The 15,365-nt window shown below is 48.5% G+C and overlaps 1 protein-coding gene across 5 annotated transcripts; it reads right to left on the bottom strand.

The window, feature by feature from the left end:
• Nucleotides 1-823: 823 nt before the first annotated feature.
• Nucleotides 824-15,286, bottom strand: pxylp1 (2-phosphoxylose phosphatase 1). Of its 5 annotated transcripts, none has more exons than XM_037457517.2 (6): nt 15,147-15,286; nt 14,179-14,380; nt 5,629-5,826; nt 5,078-5,204; nt 2,319-2,458; nt 824-2,215 (listed from the first exon to the last, which is right to left on the bottom strand). In XM_037457517.2, exons 2-6 carry the CDS (start codon nt 14,258-14,260, stop codon nt 1,227-1,229), a joined length of 1,536 nt encoding a protein of 511 aa, XP_037313414.2. In that variant the 5' UTR covers nt 14,261-14,380; nt 15,147-15,286; the 3' UTR covers nt 824-1,226. The 5 variants fall into 5 exon arrangements, with proteins under 5 accessions (XP_037313414.2, XP_037313455.2, XP_037313468.2 ...); XM_037457558.2 differs by lacking the exon at nt 15,147-15,286 and adding an exon at nt 14,744-15,137; XM_037457571.2 differs by lacking the exon at nt 15,147-15,286 and adding an exon at nt 14,893-15,137.
• Nucleotides 15,287-15,365: the final 79 nt, after the last annotated feature.

The following is a 15,365-nucleotide window of genomic DNA, read 5'->3' as shown; positions in this document are numbered from 1 at the left end:
ACACACACTGACAGCAATGGATGACTCTAAAGCCGGAGGCGGCGTGACAACATCAAAGATTGAGGGAGTTGCGGCGCGGGAGGAAATTGCTGCTCCACCGCGGCGTGGCGAGGTGACATCAGAGGCTGGGGGGTGTCGTCGTTACCCTTCAGCCCTGACGTCATGGCCCTACGTGGGAAACGAAGCGGGGAGGTTTTTTGGCGCGACCGGGGGAAAGTTTGGGAATACGTTTGCGCCAATTGAACGCGAGTCGACTCAAGCTCTGGGATTGAGATGTGAACCCGAGTTCAGGCCGTGACTTGGCACCACCGGGCCACGCTTGACACGCTTTTAGCGTCGGCCCGACACTTTTTTTGGTAAGAATTAAGGAGTTATTTTTCCTGTACAACCTCCTTGACATTTGTAATGAAAGCATCCACTCGAAAACCGCCATCACAAATACATCCACATGCTGCCAAATCACGGTTATTATTACGATGTTTCCCAGTCAATTCTCTCCTCTTTCAAAAGATTTTGAGAGGGGAGGGGGGGGTGTGTAGCAGCACTTTGAAAATGAGCCGAACAAATGAGATCTTGTCAGCGTTGTATCATGTTTCTAATGATGATGACACATGGCTTGTCATGGTGGCGGGGGCCCCTCATAGAAGCATATCGACTGTGTGCTGCCGGTGACAAAGTGGATAACTGATAGGAGCAGATGGGTTCACATGAGGTGTGTGGTGCCAATACGCCATCTAGTGGTAGATTCACAGAAGAGACACACACACTTTATACAAAAATGTCACACAACACTGTTTCTTAGCCACGGATTAAAAAAAAAATGCCAGCTCAGAATAAAAGTTTATTAGAAACCTACAAGCAAAAAGTGGATTGGACCAGTTATGTCACAAACTTATAAAAACATGTTCTGTAGTTTAAAATGAATGCAAGGAAGGAAGGAAATATTCATAAAAACACAAAATATTTCCCAGGAATGATAAATTTATTTTCGCATGTTCCCTTTTCTCATCAACATTTTGGAAATAGACATTTTACGTGGAATGTAAAATGGAATAAAGTGGTGAAAAATGTGACTTCCCTTGAATTGCACCTTACAAAAAAAAAAAAAACGTGTAGAAATGTTGGAAAGTGTGTGTCACCATTTTACGACATCACAGGCGGCTTTGTGCACCATTTTGAAAAGTGGAAAACATCAACCCGTCTCCGTTTCAGTCAGAGTCCGCGCTTCAGCCGCGACGCCCGTAGCACGCCTCCTGGTAGGACGTGGCGTTTACTGCGCCGAACATGTCCCTCCTGACGAAAGACAGGAAGTTCTTCAGGGGGCAGAGCGGCTGTCTGGCGTGGCGCTCGTGGGAGCGACAGAAGCTGGTGTGAAACGTCACGTCCTCGCCGTTGTAAAGCAACCTGATGAACGGCTCCCCGTCTTTCCCGCCGCCGCCGCCTCTCCTCTTCGGACTCTTCCACAGCTCGAAGACCACTCTCGCCGCGAAGCGCGGCAGGTGCGGCTCCTCCAGCCCCAGGGCGCTGAGCAACGGCGCCACGGTGACGTCGTGCGCCGAGGACAGGGCGAAGACCTCCTCGCCTCCCGCGCGGCGGGGCTGCCGGCCGGCCCCGCTATCCCTGACGACGCGCTCCATCCTGGCGGCGGTCCGGTTGAGGTACGGGTACATGGCCAGCACGGCGTACTTGTGGTACAGCCCCGCTTTTCTCCGATCCACCCCGTCGTCCAGCTGCTGTCGGCGGATCACGGCCAACTGCGCCATCGTCAGACACCCGCCGGCGCCCGCCGTGGCGCAGGGGAAAGGAATGTTGTGGCACAGCTGGCACAGCAGCGAGTCTATGGGGTTGGCGGCCCGGAGCTGGCGGGTGGGCAGGCCCAACGTCTCCGCCATGTCGGCGTACGTCCTCTCCAGCTCGGCGTCGCCCACCCGGAGGCGATACTGCCGCCTCTGCTCCTCCTCCAGGTGGCGGTTTCGCGCGGGGCAGTCGCAGGCGGCGTCGCAGAACAGCGTGCTGCGCTGGTGGCGCGCCGTCACTTTGCCCCAGTCGAAGTCGGGCAGGAAGCCGTACAGGAAGGCCAGTCCGCTCTGGAGGGTGCGGCTCCGGCCCGTGGTCTCCAGCCACAGCTGGCGGGGCGACCAATCGGGCGGGAGGAGGCGGTGCCGCCCGTAGGCCTGCTGGAGGAGCTGCCCGTTGCGCAGGTGCTGCACCACACCTGCAGGGGGGGCGGGGGGGGGGGGGGGGGAAAGAGAAGTCTCCGATGCATGAAACCGTAAACGACTGGTTCTGAAGCCGACTGTGAAAGCGTGGCAGCCCACCCGTCTGCGTGAGCTCCCCCATCTCGCAGACGCTGTGGTTGGGCAGACGGTGGACGGACCCCAGCGGGGACTCCCAGTGGCCGCGGCCCCCCTGGGCCATGTGGCGGATGAAGGAGTCCAGCAGCAGGTGGGAGGGCTTCCTGAGGGCGGCAGAGAGGCATCGGCACTTAAAAACATGGCAGTGGTTCCGATTGCAGCCGAGTTGAGCGCAGATAAACAATTCCATTGATTACGCTGTTCAACAAGCCGCAGTTTTAAGAGAAACTGACGGCGCTATTTGTTGCGAGTAGTTTGCGTGTGTATATTTAAACAGTGGCCTTATGTTATTACTAAATAGTACTTAAGTAGTTTACTCACACATACACCAAGAAGATCGATTAAAAAGCATGTGTTGCCTGATTAATAATAATAATAAAAAAATACATAAACAAACTTAGTCTATGTGAAATCAGACATTAAGCCCCCTCCCCCTTTGAAGCCCGGATGGTATGATCAGAGCTTCCTCTTCACAGCTTTTACTTTTGACCTCTGACCTACAGAGCAGCTGGCTCATCGCCCCGGTGGATTTAAAGAGTCTCACCAACACAATATTTTCATATGCAGGCAAAGATAATCTAGAAAATTGGTTTAAAATACAAATCATCAACTAGAAAAAAAAACACTTCCAACCGGATTAAAACAAACACGTCCTGGCTCCACTCTAATGCAACAGTCAACTTTTAATATACATTGTTTTTGTTCAATTAGCTTGTTTCTTGTTAATAGTCTCCTGCACTTCCCACCTCTACCACCAGGTGTCTCTCTAACACACGTGCAGTGTGTGTGTGGGAGGGAATGTGGTGAGATGGAGCTGTAAGAGGATGAAATATTGAGTGGCCTTGAGACAAACCACTTGCATAAATACATGTGGGTGCACACACACACACACACACACACACAGGGATGAGGGCAGCGAGAGGAGCAGTCATGACCTGATAGATTAGAGATGATTGAAGATTATAGTTATATATATATATATATATATATATATATATATATATATATATATATATATATATTAAGGGAGCTGCAGCTCGGCCTGCTGGGATTAAAGGAGCACACACACTGTTTCCATAGTGATCACGGACTGGTTCGGGAGTAAAGAAAAGAGAAAACCTTTATTCCTCTTAGTGCAGGCTTGTGATGGTTGTGACTGACATCAGAAATCGTGTAAATGAACTGGGTGGAAAAGGATCTGTGGAAATGACGGGGTTGATGAAAGTAAAAATGTAATGGAGAAAGAACAAAAACCCCGACTGAGTCAGTGGTACTGGTGGGAGATCAAGGAGGGGGGGGGGGGGGAAAGAGAGCTCAGTTAACCGGACGGAGACAGCGGGGCGGGAAGCTACTGGTGCCAACACACACTCACGCACACAGACATACACACACCTCCTCTAAGGATCCAGCCCTGGTCACATGCATCACAACTCAGTAATTACACAAACCAAGCTAACAGTGTTGCGAGAACACAGTGAATATTAAAACAGACTCACAACAAACAAGACAAACGGACACTTTGAGCCCGGCTGTTGTGCGCGACTTCATCCTCCTTTAAACTGAACTCTGTTTCAGAGAGAAGTGTGATGTGAGGTTAGCATTGAGCACGCCGCCGCCTCAAGCTAAATGCTAACCGCGGCATGCCGCCACAACAGTTTGTTTCCCTCCACCAGCTCATGTGGTTTTCTCCTTTGAGTGAAGCAGATGGAAGTCTCTTAAAGCTGCATTGTACTTTGTGACCAGCAGGGGGCGACTCCTCCGCTCCCATAGACGTCTATGAGGAAATGACTACTTCTCTCTTGATTTATTCCCTCAGTAAAAACATTGTAAACATGAATTTATGGTCTCAGTCTCTAGTTTCATCTCGTAGATTATGGTCCATTTATAGTCAAACTGACCATAAAGCAAGGGAGGCTTTAGGGCGGGGCTACATGCTGATTGACAAGTGTCAAAACATGGGTTTCTGTTCCGTAACAGCTGAGATGGCGTGTCAATATGTAATATAAAAATGTACATTAGTGTGGGGCTCACAGGTACTTCAGTGCTGTGCCAGACTCAACCCGATTTCTGTGCATTTCTGCGTGGACACCAACCTCCATCCTAAGAGGCTTGTGTGCTGGACGGCCTACTTTCAGCACAAGTCCAAAGATCAAGGGCATTGGACAATATCCAAAAGCTGGATGGACACGGCATCCTCCTCTGAGTGTCACCGGGCCAGCTCTAAAGATTACAGCTCCGTCCAGATGTGCCGAGGCGACGCTTTGTGCGGCATCGAGTAGGATCGGTCACAGGGAATTTTATCCCTGAAATGAATTAAATATAAAAAGAAAAAAAACAAACATCTGACCGAACTAAAAATATTCTGGATTCAAAAATAGCTCTTTTGTTATGGTGTCGCTGTCGGGGAGGAGCGTGCATACCTCGGTTGACGACTACGTGCACGCACAACGCGGCTTTTAATAAACCAATCAGCCTCCTGAAGGAGCAGCGCAGCCGACAGCAGGGGGTTAAGAGACTGTGAGGGCGTGTGAGGGGGAATTATACAAGATGGCAACATTAATCTTGAGTGTGTGTGTGTGTGTGTGTGTGTGTGTGTGTGCGCGCGCTTTCCACTCATTGCTCACATCCTTGTTGCAGGTGATTAAATTGCGATTGCATTATACTTGGTGCACGTGTTGATGCAACCAGTCATGAAAAGAATTCCATCCGTATTCTTTTTTTACCTGCTGGCGGACAGGGTGCAGTCGATGGCGGGTCGCTTGGTTTTGGGGATGTAGTAGAGCGGCGCGCGGTCGCCATGGCGAATCATCACCTGGACGGACAGCAGCTTGTAGTCGGCCGGACTGTGACCTGTTAGAGAAGCGCTCTGCTTTAGGTTTCCATCCGCTTATAAAACACTTTCACTTTACTTATGAATCTAATCTATAAATAGGGCGAGGAAGACGGGAAATGAGGCGTAGCGGTGTGCGTGACAGGCGTCACTCGTAGTGAACGTAATGAACGGAGGAAAAGTGCTCGGCTCAGGAGCTCGACCAGAGCAAATAATGATTTAACAAATCAAAGAATGGACCTTGCACTGTGCGAGTGTTTTTCACCAGCAACCCGAGAAGAGACACCGCGAAGAGACACCGCGACACTTTGAAAACGGTTGTGACGAAGAAACTCGTTCCCGATTAGATTTTCCGAATAACTTCTCGATCTGAAAGAGGAGCTGCACGGCGTGGGGACTGGCGCCTCGGGCGGGTTGAAGGGCGACGGAGCGACTGGCTCTCACCCTCCCAGGCCTGCTGGGTGCGGTTGGGTGTGTTGCAGTAGCTGTAGGCCTCCGATAAGGGGTCGGGCTCCTGGGTGCGAGGCGCCGGGAACACCCGCTTTCTGCTCTTCCCCGGAGCCGCCGCCGCCGCCACGCCGCCTCCCCCCCCCACCTGGAAGGGTAGCTCCTCCAGCGTGGGAGCCACGGGGATCAGGTTCCCTGAGGGGGTAGAGAGAGAGAGATAAACCAGAGTTGGGCTTAGAGAGAATGGAAGAAAACTTTCCTGTTAGAATAGAGGTTTTTCGGCTCCTCTTTGATTGACAGTGGAAGGTGAACTCAAGAGATCTCATTATTATTAGGGCCTGAGCCGACTGAAAGTCGGGCGAAAGCCCTATTGAAATTGCAAGAATTATTATTATTATTATTATTTCGCCACTTCGAACGCACTTTCGGGGACTTCATCATGTTCAAAAACTCTTGAATTTTTGCACGCGCATCAGAAGTGCGCAAAATTGACGTATGATTCGGGTCCCGCAATTAGAGGAGAAGAAAAAGAACTCTCTAGCGCCCCCCAAAGTGGCCGCAATGTTAATTATTTTTTTTACTTTCACCGATCGACTTGGAACCTTTTCACACAGGTTCTCTTGGATGTGCTGTACACAAAAAAAATTATGGTATGCAAATGCGCCTACCGTTTTATGGCCGCCATTTTGAATTTTGTGAAAAACACGTTTTCGCGAACTCCTCCCAGACGCTTGGTCCGATTCTTACGAAATCTTCGGCAAAATGATCGTTGGCTCGATGCGATCAAAAGTTATTGAAAGAATGTTGATATCTCATTTTTCAATAAAGTTATGGACCAATGAAGTTTATAGGTTTGTGTCCTGAAAATTCAAAGGCCTATAACTTTTTTTTTTTCTAACCGTCATTTTCACCAAATTTTGAGGACATGTTCACAATGAGTCCTAGAACATCCCCAAATTTTCCCAGAATATTTGAACATTAGGGGGCGCTGTGGTGATTCTGTGTATTTTTGGCCATTTCCTTCAATTTTTGCATTTACAAACGAACGAACTCCTCCGAGAGTTTAAATCCGATCCATTTCAAAATCTGGCAACTGGTTCCTGACACCCTTGGGGTCAAAAGTTATTAAAATCAAGAGTTTTCATAAAACTACCTGGGCGTGAGCGTGCGTGCAGTTTGGACAATTTTGGACGATTTTTTTCCAGAACGGAAAATGGTATAACTCCAAGGAACATTGATATTTCTGGCTATAAATGTATATTCATGATGCTTGTGTAGGCCTTTAAGTAATGCCATGCAGTGATTTTCGAAAAAGTATAGCGCCACCTATTGGCTTAGGTCAATGCAAAGTTTCTACATTTACATGTCCATTTCCTAGCCCTTTAATCTGATCAACTTCAAATCTGGGAATATAAGACGTAAGACTGTGACGATGGCTCACAGTGAGAATTGGGAGTTTTGGACCAACTTTGTGGCTGTGACGACGCTATCTCCGCATGAAAGTTCAAGCACATCTTCTGAGCCTCGGCACACTCCAAAACTCTTGAAAACCTCTGTGAGTATTCTACGTGATGACCTTTACAGACCTGATGTGCAGTTTTGGATCAAAAGTGAAAAATTGCCTCCATTGCGCCCCCTGGAAGATTTTGACGAAGCCCCGCCCGCACCCTGTTTGACCGACAAGTCCGCTGATTTTTTACCAAATGTATTAAAGGGAGACTTAAAAAAGTCTCTGAGGAATTTTCTCTAAAACAAACAGGAAGGCAGTTATAATTTTTTTAGTGTGAATATTACCTCAATTTTTGGCGGAGAGTGACCAATCCTATTTCAGTGACTTTTCGAATTCTCACATCCATCTGGAAGAATAGCTCAGTGAGTAAGGTGTTGGCCCCCCGATGCAATGGTCGTGAGATCGACTCCCGACGAAATCATACTTTTTTTTTTTTTCTTCTTTTTTTAAACGTGTGTCCGGCTGATCTAACGGACAAAATGATTCAGTTTACTCTCCTTGCTGAGGTTATTAAATAACTGTACACGTTAGAGCAGCTGTGTCACACTCGTTTCAGCCACATACGGCTGCTGGGCACAGCTGCCGTATGTGTGGAGCTGGCGTTGCAGCCCGGTACGGTCTGGACGGTGCAGCCGTTCGCCAGCGTGTCGCGAGTTTGACACATCTAACCTAGAAAAATAACACGGACAGTTCAATATATTTACATCTGAATTTAAATACACGTATTCTGCCACATACGGGTGGAGATGCAAACACGTTTTGGGATTTTACTAGATGTTACGGGGAACTGTTACGTTAAAGAACTCAATTACCCAGCAGTCTTTGTTGACGGACATGCGCAGAGTAGAGGGCGGCTCGTAGTGTCGCGTGAGTTAATGCTGTTATCGCGAGAGGTCGCCATTGAAGCCCCGGCGTTGAACAGCTGCAGCTCGTATCAAGTCCGTATTTTATATTTTAAACTGCTAGCTACACACCTATGCTTAAATCCAAACGGACTAAACCAAGTGGAAACGCTTTGGTAGGTGAGTGATGACTTTTTCCTTGTGCGTTCTTCAGTCTTACCCACTTAAATAGCGGGGATACTGTAAACATGCTAACACTAATTCGGTGCTATTAGCTGCTTAAGGGACGTCCCGTCACAAACATCTCTTTTTTTCCGCGTCTCCGGCTGATCTAACGAACAAAGTGGTTCAGATTACTCTATTTGCTGAGGTTATTGACTTAAATAACTACACTTTAGAGCAGATTTGTCACACTAATTTGAGTTTACTGCCGGCTGTGGCTGCTGTGCACTATTTAGCACAGCCCAGGGCAGCCTATGCTATGCTTGAAGAACATCAACTAGCATACGTATTTTGTTCCTGTAAAGCTAACTACGGTAGCTTCACGGGAATAAAAGACCCCTCTTCACGCTATTAGCGCCACTTTGTTTACGTTTCCGTGTGCCCTAAATAACTTGGCCCGATTGAATCACTTTATTTACACACTACTACTCGCAGCAGCTAACTAACTACTTTGTTGTTTAAAAGCGTCAGCTAAATGACACGTAATGTAATGTGCGTCTTCAATGCTTTTCAATGTTATATATTTATTTCCTTCACAATGAGCATGAATCTAACATTAAATGATATGATTAATATGCCCCTCATTCCAATGAAATAATATACACACGTCAAGCTCATTATGGAGTTGAAACAACAAATTACTAAACTGTAAACAGTTAATATAAGAGAAAAAAATATTGTTATCAAGATAAATGTTTTACAAAATGTGTGATTAACTAGTTAATTGTCTATAATCTGTTGACAGCCCTAATCGTATTCTGATAATACATGTTGGTGCTCAAATACTTTCAGATGCCACGTGCAAAGTCATGCCACCATCAATGGGAATGGCACATTGGACACGTGGCTTTCAACTCCAGCGAGGTGGGAAAGCATTTCTTTATGTATATTTTGTTCTGTCTGCATAATTGTAAAACACAGACACCCAACTAATTCTCTCCTTCCCCGACTCGGACACTCAGGTGGCGGCACGGATCTCTGCATGTCTGACTGACATCTCCCAGTGGATGTCCGCCCATCACCTGAAGATCAACCCCGACAAGACTGAACTACTTCTCTTCCCTGGAAAAAACTCGCCCACTCAGGACCTGACTGTTAACTTTGGCGAACACCGTTAACATCAGGAGAATACGACCCCTTCTCACTCAGAAGGCGGCGCAGGTACAGATTCAGGCTCTTGTCATCTCTCGCCTCGACTACTGTAACTCTCTGCTGGCGGGTCTCCCTGCTACCGCCATACGACCACTGCAGCTCATCCAGAATGCAGCAGCTCGACTGGTCTTCAACCTTCTGAAATACTCCCACACCACACCGCTTCTCCGTTCTCTTCATTGGTTACTAGTGGCTCCCCGCATCCAGTTCAAAGCATTGGTACTGACGTACCACGCTGTGAATGGATCGGGACCAGTCTACATCCGGGACATGGTTAAACCCTACATCCCAACCCACACACTCCGATCTGCATCTGCCACGCTGCTTGTTCCTCCCTCACTGAGAGAAAAGCACTCGACGAGATCGCGACTCTTTGCTGTCCTGGCTCCCAGATGGTGGAACGAGCTCTCTGATGACATCAGGACTGCAGAGAGCCTCTCCATCTTCCGTCGAAAACTCAAGACACACCTTTTTAGACTCTACCTTGACTAAAACACTAGCAAACCGTAGCACTAACAAATGGTAGCACTTAAATTGTACTTATAATGCCACTTATCTTTAACATGTTTTGAAACTGCTTAGTTAATGAAAAATGTACTTTCTTGTTACTTGTTCTTCTGAGTTTGTATCTCTATGTGGAAATGCACTTATTGTACGTCGCTTTGGATAAAAGCGTCAGCTAAATGACATGTAATGTAAAAGCCTTCTTCCTGTGTTCTTACAACAGCATTCCATTACATATCGATGTAATAATTTGGCCTTCTTTTTTTCTTCCAGCACACGGCACAGGTTGGCGTCACAATCATGGCAAAGTTGACTGGACCACAGCGGAAAATTATCCTTCCAGAGAAGAAGTTATTTACTTCTACAACGAATGGAAGAGTTACAACTTCCAGATGACAGCTCGCCGCTCATCCTTCTGGGCAACTTGAACATCCGACAGAACTTATGTGACCTACTGCGTTTTATTTTCTCCTTTAGCTGTCATTTAAGTATTAAAATTCGCTGTATTTTTGCAAGAGAGGCACCAATCCTATTTGAGTGACGTTTCGATTGTGAAATTGTATTGGACCATATAGGTCATCTGCAGAGCGTTGGCCCCTGGCGCAGTAAACCAGGGTTTGATTCTTGGCATGCACAAGACTCCTCATGTGACTTAAAATGAATCCAGAATGCAATATTTGTTCAGTATGCAAGGGCAGTGATTTATTTAGTCATGTTTGGTCATGTTTTGGTTTTTTTTACATGACAATATGGTTTGGTACATGCTGAGTTAATGAATATACATTCTAAATTGCAATGTCCATATGTGAATAAGAGTTGTATATGTTTATCATAGTCAACATGGTGTGGAAATATCCCTTATGTAGTTGGTCAATGGGAACTATAGTAGGCCGTAATAACAGCTAAGGTAATTACAGGTGGATATTTCTGTGAATTAACCTTAAATGAGACTGCATTTATGATATCTAAGATATACAGGACAAGAAAAATGCACTGGATGTGTATATGTGTTGAATCAATTATACAGACGCAAACTGGAGAACGAGACAAGTGTTGCTGTGATACTTATTGTGGTCATCGTGCCCGAGACCCGTAACAATTACTCCGCAGGTCTTTTGCAGCGGGGCAACAGCCCGGCGTCGGTGGATTCCGTTCGCGAGGCCGCAGATTCAGGTTTGAATGGCAGCCCCGAGAGTGATTTGTTTAGTCTCTTTAGTCTTTTTTGACCCGCGAGCCCGGCCGACCGCCGCCCCACCCCAACGTGCGAGAATAGGCGAAGGCCCGTTCATCGCTGCTTGCAGCTTTAATTTTATATTCAGTTCTGTACATTTCTTGGCAAATCATCCCAACCTTTGGGGATATTTCAGTTTGCAACAAAGCGGTGAAGCGAGTGATTGAGCCGTGCTATTAACAGGTAATATATATAAAGGGATCCAAAACATGCAAAGATTCAGAAACCCGACCAAGCGAAGCAAATAAGGCCATCTGACAAAAAGGAGTGAAAAGGTCGCTAAAATGAAGACGAAAACAAGTCAACTGTAGCTCATTTCCATGTCAACAGCTCTGTACCCCCCCCCCCCAAAAAAAAACTCAATGCTTCCAGTACGTTGCCTGGACACCGATGACCTGCGACACCCCCCACCCCCCCCCGCCGGCCAAAATGGTCCAATAGGAGCCGAGGCGTTGTGGGAACTGGAAGGAAGGCCGAATTCACAAAGATCCGACTCTGAAGAAAAAAAAGGGAGCTGAACCCACCCGGCCCAGCACAAAGAGCTCATGGTTTATCGTTGCTATGACAACCCTCCCATTTAAAATCATTGCTACTCGCCATCTCTCTCCCGCTCAGCGAGACGTACAAAACATCAATCCGCATTTTACAGACAAAATTATTAGTTGTAACAAATAATCCACCGATGTTTTGCAATGAGAAGTCAATTATTCAAACAATTAGGTTGTTGGAGACAATTTGAATACGTCACTGTATTTTTCACTACATTATGAAGTTCTGGGTACAAAACAATTTACCAATTAAATTATAAAAAGGTTGAAAGGTTTATCAATGCTGAAAATAATATTCCTTGGCAGCCCCAAAACTGCTTAATGAAACAGAATCTAACCTTGACCTCGACAAAAGGCAGAGCTCTTTTCAGCTTTTAAGAGAAGTTGATCAAATCCTCGAATAATCAACCGCTCAATCCGCGCTGGTCTCCAGTCAGACGTCGGTCTGAAAGCTGAACACAGAGCTGAGGTTCAGGGGCCATCGTCTCCGTTACAAAGCCCGTCTGCGTGGACTCACCGCTGAGGAGGAAGAGGAGAAGGTGTGCAGCCACAGAGACCATTTTTAGAAGACTGCTCGGTCCGGGCAACACAACACTGGAGCCCATTCATACCACAACCTGTGCCCCCCCCCCTCCCCCACCCCCTCCTGCCCACACGCCACATACACTGCCGCCCACACACACACACACACACGCCAAACTTTTGGAAGCCAGCTCAGCCAGTTACCTACACAATGAGGCTGTTGTGGAGCCCATTATTACACACTCACACACACACACACACATTTGTGCCAGTGTGAACCGGTACTGGGTGGTTTGGCCTGACCATTCATCAGCCTGCTCTGTACTGGCACCACTGTGGTTACCAAGATCAAGGGGAGAAGGTTACACTAATATTGACCCTGTGTGTGTGTGTGTGTGTGCGTGTACTGATTTTACACATCACCCTCACTGCCCAGAGTCCCTCTTACAGTCCTTTTCCCTACGTGGAACAACTGAGGACCATGAATACCCAGAGGAGGGGGGGGGGGGGGGGTGCAGCGATTAACACTCCGCTCGGCACATTTAATTAAGCACCAACGCTTGGCAACAGAGCCGCTCGGGATGAACTGTTCGCCCCCCACCCCCCCCATCCTTTAATATGGAGCATCTTCCCCTCGTGGAGAGTCGGTGTCACATTTGACTCGGGAATCAAGACTAAGAAGCTGAGGCTGTGGCGGCAGCTCTGTCAATTCTGACCCAACGTTCACATCCACATGCAAACATGTCACCGTGCAGCTGAGGCTGAGGCTCGGGAATAAATGGAGATGTTTAAATGGAGTCTAAATCCTCTTTGTCACCCAGGGACGAAGTGAATTCCACAGAAAGACATTTCATAATTGTCAAGTCTTCACATCAAAGAGCCGAAACGTCACTAAAGAGGAAAAGTTAAAAAGGATCACCAATGTGAGGCCTTCACGGAAAGCGAGTCATAACCAGGTGGATATGACAAATTACAACGTCCTCAAATATGCCGACTTATTTAACAGGTCGCCCCCCCCCCCCCCCCCCCCCCTCCTCCCCCCCTCGTTCCCAAGTCAGAACACGTCGGCCTCGAAAAAACAGAGCAAACGCTGATAACGACCCGCGAGCACCGACATCCTCGGGGTACCTTTCCAAACCAAAAACACCCGCCACCGCTCGGCAGGTGGTTCCGGTGGTTGCCATGGAAACACGGCTCATAGTTGCGAGTCAGCCCCCGAGGGGGGGGCGACGCTTTAGGCTTCAAAAGGAAGTTGCTGTCCTTGAGGATCTGACCTGGGTTTGTCCATCTCTTCTGAATAAAACAGTGGGACCCTGCTGTGGAAAGAATGGGAGGAATGTGGTTGGGGGGGGGGGGGGGACGAGTCCCTGGAGCTGTGCCTATTTCACAGCTCTAGTCGGGGGGGGGGGGCATGTATGTGAAGGGGACTTATGCATTATTCCAAATGCTTGTTAAGGGACAAGCTTCCGAGCACCCGGAGCACCTCCACCGCACTGAGGTTTGTCGCCTTTAATGGCACCTGCACCATCACCCCCCGCCTGTCCCTCTAACCTCGCCGCCTCCACACACCCGAGCGCCGGTTTCCTCGCATTCACTGCGGGACACACACACACACACACACACCGTCTCTCGGACAATAACCCACAGGGGACGCTGAACAATGACCCGACGGAGAGGGGGTTTGGGAACAATCGCGTACGCCGAGGCTCTCCGTGGCAGATCTGGTCTCCCGAGGGGCTCCAGAGCATCAGGAGCGTACAAACGCTGGTGCTGGGTATTTATAGGAATGACGGCCTGCAGAGGGTTGAGCTTTTGTTTTTGTGTGTATGAATGGGGTCTTTTTCCAATGGGACCACGGACGAATGAACACAAACCAGCACGCAGACACAGGCAACTTTTTGAATGGTTGGTTTCCCCCTTTGAAATCGAAACAGCGAGGGGAAGAGAATGACTATTATTAGAAGTCAAGCAGAGCACACTGGGGGAAGGGGGGGGGGGGGGGGGGGGACTACTTACAGAACTGGAGGCTCAGGCTAATGATGGCGAGCACCGCCCCGCCCACCACCACCAGGAGGAGGAAGCGGTTCCGAGCCAGCATCTCGTCGTGCGATTGGTCCTCGTCCTCCCCCCAACCCCCCCCCCCCACGCCGAGAGTCAGGCATCCAGATCACGGCCCATCCCGGCAGACTGGACACGGCGCGTCAGTGGGCAGCAATGACTGGGGTTTCAGGGGAGAAAAAACGAGTACATTTATTTTGTTAATTCACGATGAACGGACACTAGCAGAGATTCAGCCTGTGCGGTTGTTTATTTCCATGCAAACTAAGCTCAAATGGTGGATTTGGAGAGCGAGCAGGAACATGGGAGGGGTGGAAAAGACTCAATAAGTGCAGTAAATGTAGTCCCACGATCCAGACCCTATGATTAGGGGCTCCAGCAGAGGCTCAGAGTTTACTCATCACAGAGAAGCATGAACCGGTTCCAAAAGGTCAGATCAACGGACGGAGGAGACACTCTTTGACACTGTTTCGGCATAGAACAACAAAAAAAATAAACGTAATTAAGCGAAGTGAAGACTCACGCGCACACCTGCCACGTGCCGATTTGCGGCGTCTGGTGACGTCATTGACGTTAACAGTTAGCTGCCATTAGCTACTTTAGACGTAACGCAGCCGGACCTCGTCCGTAAGGGACTTAAAGGGCTTCCCGGTGCCGAGGACGTCTGCTCACCTCCATTCTTTTAGCCGCCCGGACTTGTTGCGCGTTGGCGTGTGCGCGCGCGTTGTTGTGTGCACGTGTGCGCGCGCGTGTGTGTGTGTGTGTGTGTGTTTAGTGCCGCTCCTCAACGGGCGACCAGCCGACCGGGTCGAGGCATTTAAAACCAACAACAACCGCACCGGCGGCTGCACGCGCGTCTCCTAAAACACGAGCAAGTAGTGCCCCGCTAACCCGAACCCGAACCCCCCTGACCCTCCTCCTCTTACCTGCGGGAACCTAAGAGGCGGAAAAAGCGAGGTTTAAATACTTGAATCCACCGCTTCGGTTTCTCCGACTGCCGCGACAGAGCGTCTTTAGGACGGCAAGCGCCACTTCCGGTGGCTGCCTTTCAAAATAAGTTAGCCACGACCCCGTGGCTGCGACATGAAAATGCCACGTTGTCTGCATTACGTTCAAATATAAAGAGGACAATGTTGTGTCACAAC

Source organism: Pungitius pungitius, unplaced genomic scaffold (assembly GCF_949316345.1).
Source record: "Pungitius pungitius unplaced genomic scaffold, fPunPun2.1 scaffold_60, whole genome shotgun sequence".
Lineage (NCBI taxonomy): Eukaryota > Metazoa > Chordata > Actinopteri > Perciformes > Gasterosteidae > Pungitius > Pungitius pungitius.
This window is presented reverse-complemented; position numbering and strand designations above follow the sequence as displayed.